This window comes from Magnolia sinica, chromosome 5, assembly GCF_029962835.1.
Source record: "Magnolia sinica isolate HGM2019 chromosome 5, MsV1, whole genome shotgun sequence".
NCBI lineage: Eukaryota > Viridiplantae > Streptophyta > Magnoliopsida > Magnoliales > Magnoliaceae > Magnolia > Magnolia sinica.
In genome coordinates this window covers 15,995,058-16,012,238 of record NC_080577.1, presented here as the reverse complement: position 1 = coordinate 16,012,238, position 17,181 = coordinate 15,995,058, and the positions used below count along the sequence as shown (strand labels likewise).

The 17,181-nt window shown below is 39.5% G+C and overlaps 1 protein-coding gene across 5 annotated transcripts; it reads left to right on the top strand.

Moving 5' to 3' along the window:
• Window positions 1–3,462: 3,462 nt before the first annotated feature.
• Window positions 3,463–16,395, top strand: LOC131245557 (uncharacterized). Of its 5 annotated transcripts, XM_058245101.1 has the most exons (6): window positions 3,561–3,702; window positions 13,541–13,657; window positions 14,027–14,096; window positions 14,646–14,885; window positions 15,667–15,726; window positions 16,135–16,395. In XM_058245101.1, exons 2-6 carry the CDS (start codon window positions 13,608–13,610, stop codon window positions 16,237–16,239), a joined length of 525 nt encoding a protein of 174 aa, XP_058101084.1. In that variant the 5' UTR covers window positions 3,561–3,702; window positions 13,541–13,607; the 3' UTR covers window positions 16,240–16,395. The 5 variants fall into 5 exon arrangements, with proteins under 5 accessions (XP_058101081.1, XP_058101085.1, XP_058101083.1 ...); XM_058245100.1 differs by lacking the exon at window positions 14,027–14,096 and having other exon boundaries at window positions 3,478–3,702; window positions 16,042–16,200; XM_058245099.1 differs by lacking the exon at window positions 14,027–14,096 and having other exon boundaries at window positions 3,484–3,702.
• Window positions 16,396–17,181: the final 786 nt, after the last annotated feature.

Sequence of the window (17,181 nt, the reverse complement as noted above, 5' to 3'; positions counted from 1 at the left end):
AATCCAAGCCATTTGTTAGGTGGCCCCCACTGTGTTGTGAAGACAGTGTCGTTGGGCTATTAGGTGAGCTGCTTGTGACCACTGTTTTTTTTCTTTTTAAATCTTTTTTCAGACATGTGTGCCTGTATTAACTGAACTGGCCAGGCGTGAATGGTATCTCCAGATGACTCGGTGTCACGCTTGCCATGTGATATACTTGGGGATTAGGATTCGAAGGAAAGATTTCTCCTGTTATGATTCAAGCTGCATGTTGGTACACTTGAGGAGGAGGATTCAAAGGAAAGATTTCTCCTGTTATGATTCGAGCTGTGCTGCAAGGGAGTTGAAAATGGGCATTCTGTAATTGCATCGAGATGCAACTTGAATTGTAATTTGCTGAAAGTGATGTCTTTGGAATCTGGCTCTGCAGGTGTGCCAATGTGCACTTGTGAGATCCAGGTCATTGGGCCGTAAATTCAGGTGTTGTGGCCCCAACAGTCATGCAGTCTAGGTGACCCACACGGAGGAAATACAGGGTCCTTGTTAGCTGATAGAGAGGATATCATAGTGGATCTTATGGACCTGACCTTTTAATGGGTGATGCCCTGTTCCCTGATTGGAAGATATTGACCCTTAGATTTTTGTTGGAACTGTTCTGTAAATGAAGACTATCGTGGTGTTCTCTCTTAACTGTCTATTTCTGGGCCACTGTTTCAGAAGGTTGAGGATCTTTAAATTTGAGCGGTGGGCAATATCGCATATGACAAGGCACACAAGTCAAAACGGTTGGTGGACAACTTTCAACTTGTTGTGTGCAAGCAACATCTGACTCGTCCAATAGGTTGGCCCTATGATGAGGATGAAATCCATCCACTCATCAGGTGGATTAGCCTTGGACTTTGTTATTTATCAATGGCTACAATCGCATTCACTCATCAGGTGGATTACCCTTGGACTTTGTTATTTATCAATGGCAATATATTATCTTCTATGGGCTGATTTTTGCACAAGTGATCCTCATGGTAGGGCTAACCTATAGTATGGGGTGCATATCACATATGGTGATCTTCACATCCCACCATCCAAAACCGGTTGGATGTGAGCATCTCTCATTAAACATGAGTTGAGGGGTCTTGAGTTTGCGGGATGGGTAGAGTCAACCTGACCAAGTACAATTAAGTAATGCGCTCAGGTTAGGCTTGGTTGGATGAGTTTTAACTCAGTTGAGACAGCCTTAGGGAACGTGGATTGCCTGCAACCCCGGCTGCAGGACCTTCTTGCAGTTTGGGAAACTAGGTGGGGCCTCTGTTTTGCTAGCTCATGGTAGGTCCAAAACTCAAGTGGGCCATACATCAGCAAAATGTAGGCATGTTGAAGCCTTCCTGACGTTCACTTTGATGCTTATATGCCATCCAAACCGTTTAAGTTATTCTCATCACGCATGAATTGCAAACATAAAAATATTGGCCTAATCCTGTGGACCCATGAATGTTTCAACGGTGGACACTCAATCTTCAATTTTTCCTTTTGTGTGGCCCACTTCAGATCATTCTATTGATGTGATTAAAAAAAAAACACACACACACACAATGCAAGCACTAGTATCATCGGCATGCCACATGTACAATGAATCAATAGCTTAGCAACACCTTTTTATTTATGTAACTCTTCAGCTTTTAATAAAATTTTATTTTTTATTTTTAAAGCCATTTCACTTGAATTACATTAGAATCTCAGTAAAATTAAAAAAAAAAAAAATTAAAAATTTAAAAAGTAAAAAAGAAGAGAGATTTCAAAACAGACCAAAGTTGTATTTTCCATTTTCAAATGATTTCGTTTACTTGTGGGACTCTACGCGATATACTGTCCCGGAATCCAGGCCGTTCCACTCATCAGGTGAGCAACGGTTGTCATGTCACTGGAGGTTTTATTTCTAGCCGTCCAATTTTCTCATGCCAGTAGTGCAGTCGGATTGATCGGACGCGGATTGCCTACTCACACTGCCAGTACCGAGGTACTATATGGCCCAACAATGATGTATGTATTTTATCCATGCTGTCCATCCATTTTGGATTATGATTTTAAGGCATAATGTCAAAAATGAGGCAGATCCAAATATCAGGTGCACCACACCACAGGAAACAGTGGTGATTGAACAGTCACCATTAAAAACTTTCTAAGGTCCACTGTAATGTTTATTTGCCTTCCAACTTGTTGGCCAGGTCACATACATCTGGATGAAGGGAAAACATATATAAGGTAATGTTTGGAGCATGGCATTAAAAACATATATAAGGTCATGTTTGGAGCATGGCATTAAATCAAATTAGATGGGATAGAATATCTAATCCCACGTAATCCCACACTCATGTTTGGTTAGGGCCGTAAATCAATTAAAACTTTAGAATCCGTGTCTATGCATGGATTGAGGATTGAAGATGAATATAATTATCCATTTTGGAAGAAAATTTTGGCGGTGTATTGAGTGGTGTGCCACCATGACAATTGTGTTATAGATATACCGTATACTATATCATTTCAAGGCATGGGCCCAAAGTTCAAGTAAACCACGCCTCAAAAGTAAGTGGGAATTGAACGTTTAACATTGAAAATGTTTTAAGGTCCACAAAAGATTTGGACCGATATGATATTTGTTTTTTTGGTTTTCCAGTCCATGTGACGTCGTGAACAAGTTGGATGACAAAAAAATATCAAGGTAGACCCTATTAAGGTTTCAACAGTGAGAATTATTGTTCCCTCTGATTTTTGTGGTGTGATTCACTTTAGCTTTGGATATGCCTTATTTTTTTTCTCATGAACGAAACTGATCCTGCCAAATGAATGTACGGTGTAGCTATAACACATACATCATGGTGGGCCCACAGAACTTGGTGACGTAAACACTCCGAGTCGGTGGTGTACGACACTCAGTACACTTCCAAGCACGAAAATGAAATTTGGTGTGTTACTTTAACTGCCGACAATTCCAAACATTCCCTAATTATTACCTTAATTAAAATTTCATCTACTTCATCTCATTTATAAGTACGTGCACCAAACGCACCCTAAGCTTGTACCAAAACTTTTGTGACTCTCAACATGTTTCTAACGATAGGCATTCAATCACTACTGTTTCTTGTCACATGGACTACCTGAGATGTGGATCTGCTTTATTTTCTGGATCATCCTCTAAAATGTGCTGGGAAAATGGATGGACGGCGTGGATAAAACAAATACGTGATGGTGAGGCCCACAGACCACCGTCCAGTAGCGAGTCGCTATACATGTGCCACTTCTGCACACGTGACGCGATTCACCTCTCCAGCTGTCGTCGCGCGAATCTCCGTAACTTCTCTTGGAAGATAAGAGGACAGCAAAGCTTTCTTCTCGAACTTTCTTGTTCCCTCTCTCCCCTTCTTTCTCCACACGCCGCCCCTTTTCTAGAACATTCTTAAACCCTAGAAAACACCAAAAGAAAGAAAGAAAAAAAAAAAAAAAAATCTTCTCATAATCAACCCTTCAACTCCCTTTTTTTTTGTTTTTATCATCACCCTCACCAGCTCCATCCTCTCTGTTTTCAATTTTCCGTTTCTCCAAAGCAAAATCGGAAGAATGGCGGACGAACTGTCACTGGATCTGGACGAGCTTCGCCAGCTGCAGACCATTGCCAAAAGGCCCAGGATTATCTCTCTCATCTCCTCCGAGATTCGTAACTTGGAGAAGGTTCGCCGTCTTCGTCTCTTGTAACTAATCTCTAATAACTAATAATCTCTCCCTTTATCAGTATTGTTACAGATTATCTAGAATATTCGAAATGACTTCGCCATTTTCCCTCTAATAATTAATAATTTCTCCTTTCATCCTTATTATTACAGATTATCTAGAAGATTCGAAAGCAATTCGTCATTCTTTCCACAAACTAACAATCTCACCCTTCATCAATATTATTACAGATTATCTAGAAGATTCGAAAGTACTTCGCCATTTTCTCTCTAATAACTAATAATCTCTACCTTCGTTAGTATTATTACATACTATCTTGAAGATTCGACAGCACTTCGCTATTTTCTACTAATAATTAATAATCTCTCCCTTCATCCATATTATTACAAATTATCTAGAAGATTTGAAAGCACTCCACCTTTTTCTCTCTAATAACTAATAATTTCTCCCTTCATTAGTACTGTTACAGATTATCTAGAAAATTCGAAAGTGATAGCTCTGTTTGAATTCGATTGGCTGCTGATCTTTTCACTATAGGTGATTTTGCGCTATGGTTGATTTTGGGACACTACAGTGAGATGCCATTATGGGCGATTGGTTCTGCTTGAGAGTTATCAACTTTCCCTGAGATCATCGAAATGGGAAGAATTACCCGGTGCTCTGGCAGGTGGTGGGCCATATGCATATGCACCTACCCATGGATGTGGTAGGTGCTTGCCTAAATCTGAACCGTCTAATGTGGGACCCACTGTGGATGGGACAATAATCTTAAGAGTTACATTGATGTAATGCTTGTGACTTTTCTCTATCGAAGGCCATTAATGGATGGTTTCGAATTAAATAGGTAGGCGGTCTGGATTGGATGAGCAGATGCCCGTTGATCAGATGGCTAGGGTTATCTGGTTAGTGTTAGTTTTGGATGATGCCCCATCCACAATATGGTGGGCCATATGCGTGTATCCATTGACATAGCAGATGTTTGCCTCAATCTGAACCTTCTGAATGTGGGATCCACTGGATGGGATGATAATGAGCAGGGTCATACTGATCTGATGATTGTGACTTCCTTTTATTGACAGCCATTGAATGGATGGTTCTGAAATAAAAAGGTAAGTGGTCCAGATTCGATGAGCAGATGTCTGTTGATCGGATGGTTAGGGTTTTCTGGTTGGTGTCTGTTTTGGTTGATGGCCCATCCACAGCGTGGCGGACCATGTATGTATCCATTGACGCGTCAGATGTTTGCCTCAATCTGAGCTGTCTGAAATGTGGGACCCACTCTAGATGGGATGATAGTCTGAAGAGTCATGCTGATCTGATGATTGTGACTTTTATTATTGTTGTTGTTGTTGTTTGTTGTGGTTGTGGTTGTTGATGTTGTTGTTGTCGTCGTCATCGTCATCATCATCATCATCATTGGCAATCATTAAATGGATAGTTAAATGAATAGGTAGATGGTCCAAATACAACGAGAAGATGTCTGTTGATCAGCTGGTTAGGTTGTCTGGCTGGTGTTAGTTTTGGTTGGTGGACCATCCACAAAAGGGGCCACAACTTCGATGGTTGAATGAGTTAAGTTGGAGTAGGTTAGACCAAGCTGAACGTTTTGAGTGGATTCATGTCTATAAAGGGTTGAAAATCGGTTTTGGTGTGTGCCAAATTGATCACCGTTGAAATCGAGTTGGGTTGCATTGCCACAAACGCTCCATGTTGAGCTGTGTGGGACCTAATCCGGCCAGTACATCATTATTGTTTATGGACCATGGTTCGTATTGGGTGATATGTAACCATTCCAGATGATACTTTGAAATCCAAACCTATGGTCTATCTGAAGTAATGGCCCTAGATAGAGTTAACTGGTGTAAAAGGATTCATGTATTTGACCCAAATTAGTTGGGATAAAGCTATGATGATGATGACGACGACTTTAAACCTTGATGTCTATGGACAATCAACGGGGGGTCCAACTCACCAATGCTAGTGACCCCTTATGGTGATATTGGTTTGGTTGTAATAGTTCAGTTTTCGTCTTCTTCCTCTTTCATTCCTGAACAAAAATCCATTTTAGGATTTATTTAATCTATTCCTTGACCGGAACAAAGGGGGATACACGTTACACCACGAGTTCTTTTTAAAGATTTTGCTTGATTGTCGATCCTTAGTTCAGATAAGGCTTAGATGGTGGTATTTGTGATCTTGCTTGATTGAGGTTAGCTACTGTTTTTCCCCCGCTTTGAGAAATTGAAATTCCTATAAGCTATTCAATTGTCACAAACACCAGATGGAGCACTGGTCGCTAAGTGAAAATAATGTAAAATCAACCACCAAATTCGACGGCCAAGACTGATCAAATAATTTTTCTAGTTATTCGATGGCCTTAGACGTCAATTTTTGGGGTTTAGTAATTTGACGGGCATGGGCTATCAAAATTTTGAAATTTGGGGATTAACAAAAAAAAAAGTAGCGCGAGAGAACCCATCAATTTGAAATTTGAGAATATAACAAAATCAGCGCGAGATAACCCACCTCTCTCTCATCCACGCCATCCAGCTGAGATTGGGATCTACTGCATTTGTGGGCCATGCACGCCGTGGATGTATATCACATCATCACGGTGGGGTCCCACAATGTGGGCCCCATCACATGATATAACATACACAACACATACATCAAATGGGGTCCACGGTGGTGGGCCCTTGAACGGTTTCAACAGTGGGCATCTTTGTCACCACTTGGTCCTATAGTGGGGTCCACTTGAGATTTTGGATTTGCTTCATTTTTGTTATCATACCCTAAAATGGATTGGAAAGTGGAGATGAAATGCATGGATCACGGTGCACCCTAGAGTGTTCAACGGTGCTCATCATTGTGCCCACCAAGGTGTGCCAAGACAGTTACGTATCGGCCGATACGTAATGGTAACGGTGGTACCCGTTACGCGTTTCGGGGTCGTATCGGCCGAGTCCATATTCTGTACACGTAAGATGCTCATACCCACCAAACCCAACCCGCAACTCAATCAGGTTAAGTCAATGCAGCACATAACACATAGTAACTCACCCTCCTTGCTCTCATTTCTTCTTCTTCTTCTTCTTCTTCTTCTTCTTCTTCTTCTTCTCTCTCTCTCTCTCTCTCTCTCTCTCTCTCTCTCTCTCTCTCCCTCTTTTTTCTTCTCTCTTCTTTCCCTCTTTTCTTTTCGGTTTCCCTCTCTTTGTTTTTTTTTTCAAGCGTACCGCGCACCAGCTAGGGGTACGTGTCACGCTAAGACGAGCGCTGACACTCTCGAGCTCCGAGTTGTACGAACGGTTCAAAGGAGATCAAGGTTATATGGGCTCCACAGTGATGTATTTATTACATCTACACCGTTCATCTATTTTCAGAGATCATTTTAGAGCACTACCCAAAAAATGAATTATATCCAAGGATCATCTGGACCGCACCAAAAATAGCAGCGGAGATAATATTTTCACCGTAAAACAATTCGAAGGGCCCACGGTAACGTTTATTTTCCATCCAATCTGATTTGATCAGACCTGAGTGGGCCCCACCATGATGTATATATTTTATCCATGTCGTCCATCCATTTTGCCACGTCATTTTACATTAGGATCTAAAAAATTAATAATATCCAAATCTCATGTGGACCACACCATAGGAAACAGTGGTTATAGAATGCTCACCGTTAAAAATTTCTTAAGGTCCATTGTAATGTTTATTTTCAATCTAACCTATTAATTGGGTCACACTGACGTGGATGAAGAGAAAACACACATGTCAGCTTGATCTAGAACTTTTGTAGCCCCCAATAAATTTTTAATGGTGAACGTTTAATTAATGTTGTTTCTTATGGTGCAGTGCACCTGAGCTTTGGATGTGCCTCATTTTTGGGCTCATGCTCTAAAATTATTTGGCAAAATGGACGGACGGTGTGGATGTAACACATTCATCACGGGTGGGGCCAAAAAAACTTTGACACGTGTGTTACACTTCACAATCCAAGTCCCGCCTAATTCGAGCCTTAAAAATTTGTACACGAGACATATATTAACTTAAAATTTAGCAATTAAATTATGAACTGCAATTGCTAACTCACAATGCCAAAATCAAATTGTTTGAATAGTTTTAATTGTTAATTTGTGGACTTTTATTTTTTTAAATAGGGTCTTTTGATTTTTTTTTTTCATGATTCACTATCCAATAAATGTCCACCAATTCATAAGTGGGATAATGACAATAAATTGCATGAATTTGAGGCCGATTTGGTGTATAGATTGGTCCTCCAAGTCAGCCCCAAATTCGCAACGCCATCTACCTGAATTTAATTTCATTTTTTTAAAGAACTATTGGGAGAAATGATATCAAGTTGTTAAGTATATAAATTAAATATTTAGAAAATTAAATATATAAATTTTGTAGTCAAATTCAGGTTATCTGGTTCATAAATTTATTAGACAGTTCGATACAACTTCTTATTAAAGAGTGGACCGTTACATCACCATAAACATGTTCCAATTTATAAATGAATGCATATTTGGAATGCTTAGAATATTCCGGATTTAATTCATATTTTTTCATATTTTTTTAGCAAAAAAAATAATTTTGCACCGTTACGGGCCGTTACGCCCCTATATCGGCGTTACGCCCCCGTATCCGTATCGGTTTCGGAGGGCACCGTTACGCCAACCGATACCGATATGGGACACCTTGGTCCCCACTGTTCACTGAGGTGGGTCTACTGGGTGGGTAGATAAAACACAAATCATGGTGGGCCCTGCCCCCAAATAGAGGGGTGTAGTGGATTTCCCATACATAGTGGGACCACACAAACATTAACTTGATCCAAAACTTTCGTGGCCCACCATAAGTTTTTAATGGTCAATCATCACCATTTATTGTGGTGGGGTCTATCTGAGATATGGATCTACTTCAATTTTGTGACCATGCCCTAGAATGAACCATAAATACATATAGACATTGTGGATGTAAAGCACATACATCAAGGTGGGCCCCACAACCCATGGTTTTTAGGACAGGGGTGCGGCTTTAATGGATCTTGGATCGACCAAGGTTGGTGAATTCGTGAATGTGGGGCCACCTTGATGTATGTCTTTCATCCACCTCGTCCATCGATATTCTAGATCAATTTTTAACATCTGTTGTACATGTGGGCGCATATGTTGTAGGCTGATGATTTTGCTCATCTAGATTGAATATCTAATGATCAGTTAATATCTCTTGCATATTGTTAAGAGTTGATTGAATATCTTCTATTTGTATACATGTTGTTAATGGTTGGTTGGATGGTGAATGCTAGTTGCGATTGAGCATGGAAAGTAAACCATGTGTGTGTGTGTGTGTGTTCTTCCCGGAGGATTCATTTTTTAGGGGGATATGATATTCTTGTAGCGTATGGTATTGTGCCCTAATATTGCTTCTACGTTACTACTATATAGTAGATGTTACTAGGTTATTTGGTTTATACTTGTGGAAATTAAGAAATGGGTTTGTTCAATTTATACACATTTTGTTATGAGTTGGTTGCATGATGAATTGTAGTTGTGATTGTGTTAGGATTTGTTTTAGTATAGGAGAATTAGTTGCCCATTTGAGGATTCTGTGACTAGGCATAAATATAGTGTGTTTTTGGCGGCATAGAAATTCTCAAATTATCCCATTTGGACAGGTCAAAGTTGGATAGCTTGGAATGCTTTCATTTTACCGATTTAAATGCACATGTTTGTTTTGCGCTTCATCTCTCATTTTCTCTCTGAATATGTTTCTTACATTTATTTTCATTGTCAAATATCATTTTGTGTGGATATTTTATGTGGGAATCAAATGCAAGATCAATATATCTAGAAAGACATGGGTAAAATGAAAGCATTCCAAGTTATCCAACCTTGAACTGTCCAAACGGGACAATTTGAGAATTTCTATGCCTCCAAATGCACATGTTTGTTTTGCGCTTAATCTCTCATTTTCTATCTGGATATGTTTTTTACATTTATTTTCATTGTCAAAATATCCTCACTTTGCATGGATATTTTATGTGGGAATCAAATACAATATCAATATATCTAGAAAGACATAGGGAAATGTTGCCGGAATTTGGGCATAAGCATTTAAATTATAGTATGAAAGCTTTACAATCTATCCGGTCTTGAATGGGTGACCGATTTAGTCAGTTTGGTAGAGATTCTCTTCAAGGGATTCTATAGGATGTGTAAATATTTATTTCCATGAGGTCCAACTTGTAACTCCTCATATCTTGCTCTGCTGTAAGATATTACAATGCATGACGGGTCCCAACGGGTTAAGTTGTAAGTTGGTGAGGGATGAGTTTAGTTGTTTGTTATCTCACTTTTTATACGCCTCTTGCATGTTGTGAAGAGTTCATTAGAGATATCTTCTATGTGTATGCATGTTGTTAATAGTTAATTGGATGATGAATGATAATTGTGATTGATCATGGAAAATAAACAACTAATAATATATATATATATATATATATATATCTATCTGGAGTATTCATTTTTTAGGGAAACGTCATATTCTTGTAACCTATGGTACAATGCTTGAATATTGCTTGTATGTTGCTTGTATGTAGTATATATTACTAGATTATTTGCTTTATACTTGTGGAAATTAAGAAATGGTTTAGGGATGAATTCCATTCTAAGTAATTGATACTCTTACATGTGTGTAGATGATGTTTTCAACGTCTGCAATTCCAAGCAAAGAGTGGATGTTGAAACCCAAGCTATCAGAGGAATACCTAATAGGTGTTTTGGCATTCCTTAAGTACTTGAGACAAAATATTCAGAGCTTAGGGGGTGATGATCGTTATTATTGTCCTTGTGTCAAATGTTGTAATGTGGCGGGAGGGAGGAAAAAACTGGACGAAATTTCGGAACATTTAATCTGTGATGGTATAGATACGTCTTATACAACATGGATCTTTCATGGAGAACAGTGGGGTGAAAGTCAGGTAATTGTTGGGGCTAGTACGCCCGTTAGTAATCGCAACGAAGATACCTTCCTAGGGATGGCCAATATGGTGAATGACACACTTGGACATTTTGTTGACAAAGAAGATGCAAATGTTACATGCATAGACGAATGTCATGATGGAAAAGATAGGGAAGGCCCTGTACACGACATGGATGGGGGGATCACGAAGATCGCTTTGCGTCATTTGGCTCCTTTACGGAGTCGACTAGATGCATTGGAGAGTCAATTGTATAATGTGACTCAGCAAACACATGCAATGATGACAAAGATGAATGCAATGACACAACCGTCTATGGGGTCTTCCTCCCAATACAAAGATAGAAGTTCTTCTCGAGTATGAATTTTAGACACTTTCATCTTATACTTAATGTGATTTTTTTACTTCTAGCGTTGAATTATGAGATTACATATGTAATGGTCGGACCGAATCTTAAATCCCTTAATTGTTAATAGGGAAAATGCGAATCTTCAAATTCCAAGAGACGAAAGGACAAGGACCCGACACCAGCAACGACACCGTCTCCTTCCCCTCGTATGTCTAAATCGACGTCCTCCATCTGAACCAATAAGACATGCGATTGGATTATTGGTTCAGACGGAGGACATCGATTCAGAGTACTACGAGGCTTGTATTGAGAGGATCTTCGATATGACTGCAGAGCTACAGGATAAGGATCTTGCTGAGGGAATGACATCTGCAGATGTAGATATAGGAGTGTTGATTAGGTGGCCTAGGTCTATGACAGTGATTGTCTAAGTTAGTAACACTTATAGAACTTGTTTTTAGAAATCCATGTATTTTTATTTTGAATGTGGAATGTTATCACCTTTCGTTGTTAACTAACTACAATGAATGAGAGTTTGGTTTGATTATGTTCAATTGTAAACTGCATATATTATTGAGTTTGGTTTGATTCGAATGGGTGTTTGTATTTGATGGGTGTTTACAGGTTTGGATGGGTGTTTGTGTTGGATGGGTGTTTTGTTGATATAGAAGTGTGGATTGGATGGGTGTTATGTGAATATAGAAGTGTCGATTGGATGTATGGTTCGTGGATATAGAAGTGTTCCATTGTAATCAAAGTATTTCGTATCTGTTACGATATGGTCGTAAAGGCCGATGCGTATAAGTAACAGTCATAACTGTTACACGATGTGTGGGTGAAACGGGATAGCTGAATTTTTTTGGACCGTATTGGCCGTTATGGTGGCTGTAAAGGTTGTTACGAGGCATGACAACCGTTAGCCTCGTAACAGTTGAAAAACTATCACTTTTTTTTCTTCTTTTTTTTCTATTTGAATACATTTTTCTGCTCATTTTTTTCTCACTTTTCTCATTCCAAAAACTTTCATAGATCAATTTACAATAGATTTCGACCACTCTACTATAGTTTTTAAGATTAAAATTGTAGATTAAAGTGATTTGCGTGAATAAAAGCTCCGAGGGCAATTTTTTTCAAAAAATTGAAATAATGGTATTTGTGCCTTTTTTCTGATTTCTAGTTCTAATGCTTAATTTTGATGTGTAAACAATATAGACATATAATCATGTTCACAAATTCGCCGGACAAACCAATACAACACTCTCGCCAAAGAATGGACCGTTAAACTACCATAAACATGTGCAAAATAGAAAAATGAATACATATTTGAAATATTTACATTATACTGAATTTTCTAGATATTTTTTTTCATAATTTTTCTGGTAGAAGAAAATTTTCAATCGTTACAGGGGGTCGTAACAGTTGTTACGTTCTCATATTGGTAATGGTAGTGACCGTTACGGCCACTGTTACCGAGATGGAACACCTTGATTGTAATTGTAGGTTCTTATAGCTATTCGGACATAGCCATAGTTCTAACGCTCCATAATTAAGGTTGTTTCTCTCTTTAAAAAACAAAAATTTGACGGCTTAAGGCCGTTGACACCAGAAAATATCCACCTCCATTTAACGGCTACTTGATGACTGTCGAATACTAATCGACGTATTCTGACTGTCGAATTCTGAATTCGACAGCAAAAATTTCAATGGCAGTGTCCGTCAAATTTTACATAATTCGACGACTTTGGGCCCGTTGAAAAATCCCTCTTTTCACATAATGGGTGTCCCTTGCCTAGTTGTAAAATGACTGTCTTGCCCCTGCGATTTCATTGGTTCTAGTTAAGGTATTTGATGCGGGCATCAGAGTGTACCAGCGTTGTCGTAGGAGAGCCCCAGGCCCTGGCCCAACCCAGCCCACACTTTATTTGGGTGATCACTACTTGGGCCTGGCCCGTGGGCCACTTTGAAGACCCCATGTGCATAGGATGAGCATCATGAAGGCCCCAAACTGGGAGGATGCACATGGGCTGCATTATTTGGAGTGCCAGGATATTTTTTGAGAGTTTTGGTTGAGATCCGACCGTTGGATCGCATCCGATCACATGGAAGTTGTGGCAGTAACGGCCTGCCTCAGGGCTGTTATGTTATGGCCCTGTAGGGGTCTAATATTTTCTAAAGGAAAAAAAGGCATCGACTTCATACTGCAGCCTGTTGCAGGCATGTAACTGGCCATTCTTTTTCAAATCAGGTGTTACAGCCCTGTATCATGTAACAGACACCACCGTTACCATTATGCAACAGCCATTATGGCGGCTGCTCAACCGTTTTCAATACTATCATGTGTTCTCCCGATAATTGGGGGCCTTTGGAGATTGCATGTCTTAGGATTATGATCTGATTCTGGCCTTGATTAATCAGTTTTTCAATCGTTTGAGAAAGTTGAAAATGTTGCTTGTTATCTTTCACAACGACATTAATTGGATTGATTTGCTGACCTGGAACAGCTCTCAAAAGCTGCAGTCGCCGCACCCCCTTCTGGAACAAAGGCACCCACCACTCCATCGCTGAACTATGTCACACTTGGATCATTCAGCTGGGATCAAGACAACGAAAAAATCAAGGTATGCCAGTCACCTACCCTTTGCATGTAGGCAAATGTACACATTATTTGTATTTGTTTTCCATGAGATTGTTGATGCAGGACAATTAACCACTTGCTCTAAAAGCTTGAACTGGTAGAGCATGGTGAATCAATCCCTTTATCTCATAGCCCAGGCCCCACATCCCATGGGCTTTTAGAGCAGGTGGTTAATTGTCTTGCATCAATTGTACTTTCAACTTAGGTGTGAAAGTTGTTCTACCTGAATATTCTGACTTGCTGGAAAGTTCGTGACTGAACTTGGTAATCATTCTAGCTATCAATGCACTTCAATCTACAACCATGCTGTGGAGGTTGACTGATGCCTCAAAAAAAAAAATTTGATATCAAGTATGCAAAATGAAGAACCTGAGTCTTCCTCTGCTTGGGGCTACAATCGCTGTTTCTGGTCCTTGAAATTTGTCAGATTTCTAAACTCAGCTCCTTGTTGAATCTCCCAAATTTCTGTTACTACTAAGAATACTATACTCAGAAAGTTGTGTTGGTGGATTTTATTTTTTATTTTTCTAGTTGTATTGATTAAGTAGGTATGAGATGAGTTGCACTAGTAGGAGCCTCACCTACTTTGAATTGGGTGTGTATGGATGCTACCGAATTTGGTTGCAATTAAAAGTATACTAAAGTGGAAATAAGCAAAAGTACCTGGCAATCATATTCAAGGACTTTGGCTTCCAGTTGCAACTATGCCACTTTCAAGTCAGATTGGAAAGGAATATGGTTCCAGTTTGAGGCTTACTTCTTCATTACAATCATTAGGGAACATCATTAGCTTAATTGTACATACATACATGGGTTTTTTTTTTTTCTTCTTAAATCTTATTTTCATAAATGCTGTACTTAAATTTTTAAAGACGGTTGGAAACATATTCTCATGTGTCTTTAGTGTTTGTGGTTGATAGAAATTAAACGTAAAAGTTGATTTTATTTTTCATCATTTGTTTTCCTTTAAGATTTACGTGTCCTTGGAGGGTGTGGAGCAAGAGAAGATGGAAACTGTTTTCAGGCCAATGTCTGTTGATATTAAATTCCATGACGTTCAAGGGAAGAATTACCGTTGTGCCATACCGAAGTTGAACAAAGAGATTGTGCCTGAGCAATGTAAGGTGGCTGTTAAGCCCAACCGAGTCATTGTCACACTGTCTAAAGCTTCAAAAGGGAATTGGCTTGATTTGCACTTCAAAGAAGATAAGGTAAATGCCAATTTTCCATTTCCTCTTTCTTAGTGTAATTACTATGAACAAGAATTAGGAGAAGTCAGCCCCTGTTTTAATTTTTTCATTTCCTCTTTCTTATTGTAATTACTATGAACTAGAATTGGGAGAAGTCAGCCCCTGTTTTTAACAGTCATGCCCCCGAAAATGGAGCCCCAATTCCATCACATGATTGTGTGTTGTGTTCACAAGCACGTCATAAATTCCACATATTCATGGGGCTGAACAATTTGCTGAACGGGCCACACACACATTGCAGTGGGGTCCACTGTCCACCTTGGACAGCATGGACGTGCAGTACACAAGGTGGGGCCTACTGTCCAATCTGGACAGCGTGGACAGCCCTCACAACGGGCGGGGTACACTGTCAAGAATGGGAACTGTTCTTATCTCTGGGTATGAACAATGCCCTGATCTGAAAACAAATGCTGTAGCTTTTCCTTGGGAATCATGACAAGAGAGATGAAATTCTACCATATATTGCAGTTGCTGCCTGTTCAAAGAACATATGCATGGCATGGTAAAAAAAGGCATTGTTATTATTATATGGCAATCCACATTAATGCTATCCAAGGAGTCAGCCTGTCTTTGGATGATGAAAACCGAAATTGATATTGTTTTGTGAATTATAGTTGAATGTATATGTCCACATGGATACTAGGGTACCTTGGAGATTATCATCTTTGAACAGCTCTATACATTCCAACTTGTGTGGTTTTGTCTCGGAAATGGTTATAAGGTTTGTTTTATTATTTTGCAGCTGAAGCCAAATATGGATAAAGAAAAGGATCCAATGGCTGGAATTATGGATTTGATGAAGGTGAGTCTTGTATCCTCTCTTTTCTTGGGAAATGTCCAATGCCTCGGCCTGAATTAGCAGTTTTAGTTTGAGCCAACATTCTGTGCATATGAGTCCTAGCTTTTGTTGTGCCCCATTGTTGATTGGGTAAATGCTGTGGAAACCACCTCTGGGAGAAGATCCTCACCATCTATAATTGCTTTCCTACAAATGGACGGCTAAAAACCAAAAAGCAGTTATGCTAGCATGAAATGAACTGTGTCTGGATCACTGAAAAGCAGGCCTCAAGTGTCCGGGGTGCTGACACAACTGAAAATTGCCCCTTTTTTTCTATAGGCCGAGCATTGTACATTACCTCCTTTTGTCAACCACCATGGATATCAAGGGGTTGCACATTCTGGATTAAGCTGAGAAAATGACCTGTTGCAGAACATGTATGAGGACGGAGATGATGACATGAAGCGGACGATCGCAAAAGCATGGACAGATGCAAGATCTGGGAAAACAGCTGACCCATTGCAGGGATACCGGTGAAATTCCCTCAGCCTGATGATCAAGTCGTAGAAATAGGAGGTTTACCAGTATCCCTCTTTTTCCCTCCTCATGTGGGCCCTTTTTTGTGTGTGATCGTTGTTTGTGTGTTTGAAGACACTCTTCTTCATTTGTCAATCTTTTTTTAGGGATTTGGATTTATCCATGAAACAGCAGGCCATGTTATTTTCTTGAAGCTTGTTAACATGATCCTCCCCTAGAATTAGGTGTTTTGCATTTTTGATGGACGGGTGATACTAAACTGAACTTTACTAGGCGTAGAGCTTCAACCATGCACCTGTTTAGATTATCGACTACACCTCTGTTTGCTCCAATCTCTTAAACCATTGATAGCATAAAAATAATGAAATGAAGGTAATTAAAGGATAAGCTATCTGGAGCGTCAATCACAAACCTTCTTTGGAATCATTTGCAAAGGGTGTCTAAAAGCATCTCACAACTAGAACATGTTTCTAAACACAAAGCCAAAGTTAAATAGAAATTTGCAATATAAAAATTTTCATAGCATTATACTGTTCCATAGAGTACCCAATCCTGCTTGAAAGAAAAGAAACTGTCGGGTAACCATAAAACCATTCCTAGATTGTCTGGAACTCGCAACAAAGTAGAGATGTTAAAGAGGAGAGAAGTAAAGAGTTGTAATCCCATCATCAAAGTGGACTGTTTATACAGGACTGGAACCATAAACAGTTTTCTATAGTAAGTACTGATAGTGTATGGGGTGTATGAATAGCGACCAATTTTTAGTCTCAGAACAGTCTGGTTGCACGTGTGCCCCTTGTCCAGCTGTATGTTTTATCTAGCTGATTGGCTATGGACCCTACAGCCCAAACAGGCCATTTTAAAAAAAAATCTGATTGGATCAATAGGTCCCCATGGCCCAATTGGATAGCAGATCATGGCCTGATCCGATTACAGGCTGCA

Bases quoted from the DNA above. Each gene is read 5' to 3' on its own strand.
- LOC131245557 (XM_058245098.1), top strand. From the start codon at position 3,592: ATGGCGGACGAACTGTCACTGGATCTGGACGAGCTTCGCCAGCTGCAG. The intron at 3,703-10,408 runs GTTCGCCGTCTT...ACATGTGTGTAG, and splicing joins AGATTCGTAACTTGGAGAAG to ATGATGTTTTCAACGTCTGC. The intron at 11,048-11,166 runs GTATGAATTTTA...AATTGTTAATAG, and splicing joins AAGATAGAAGTTCTTCTCGA to GGAAAATGCGAATCTTCAAA.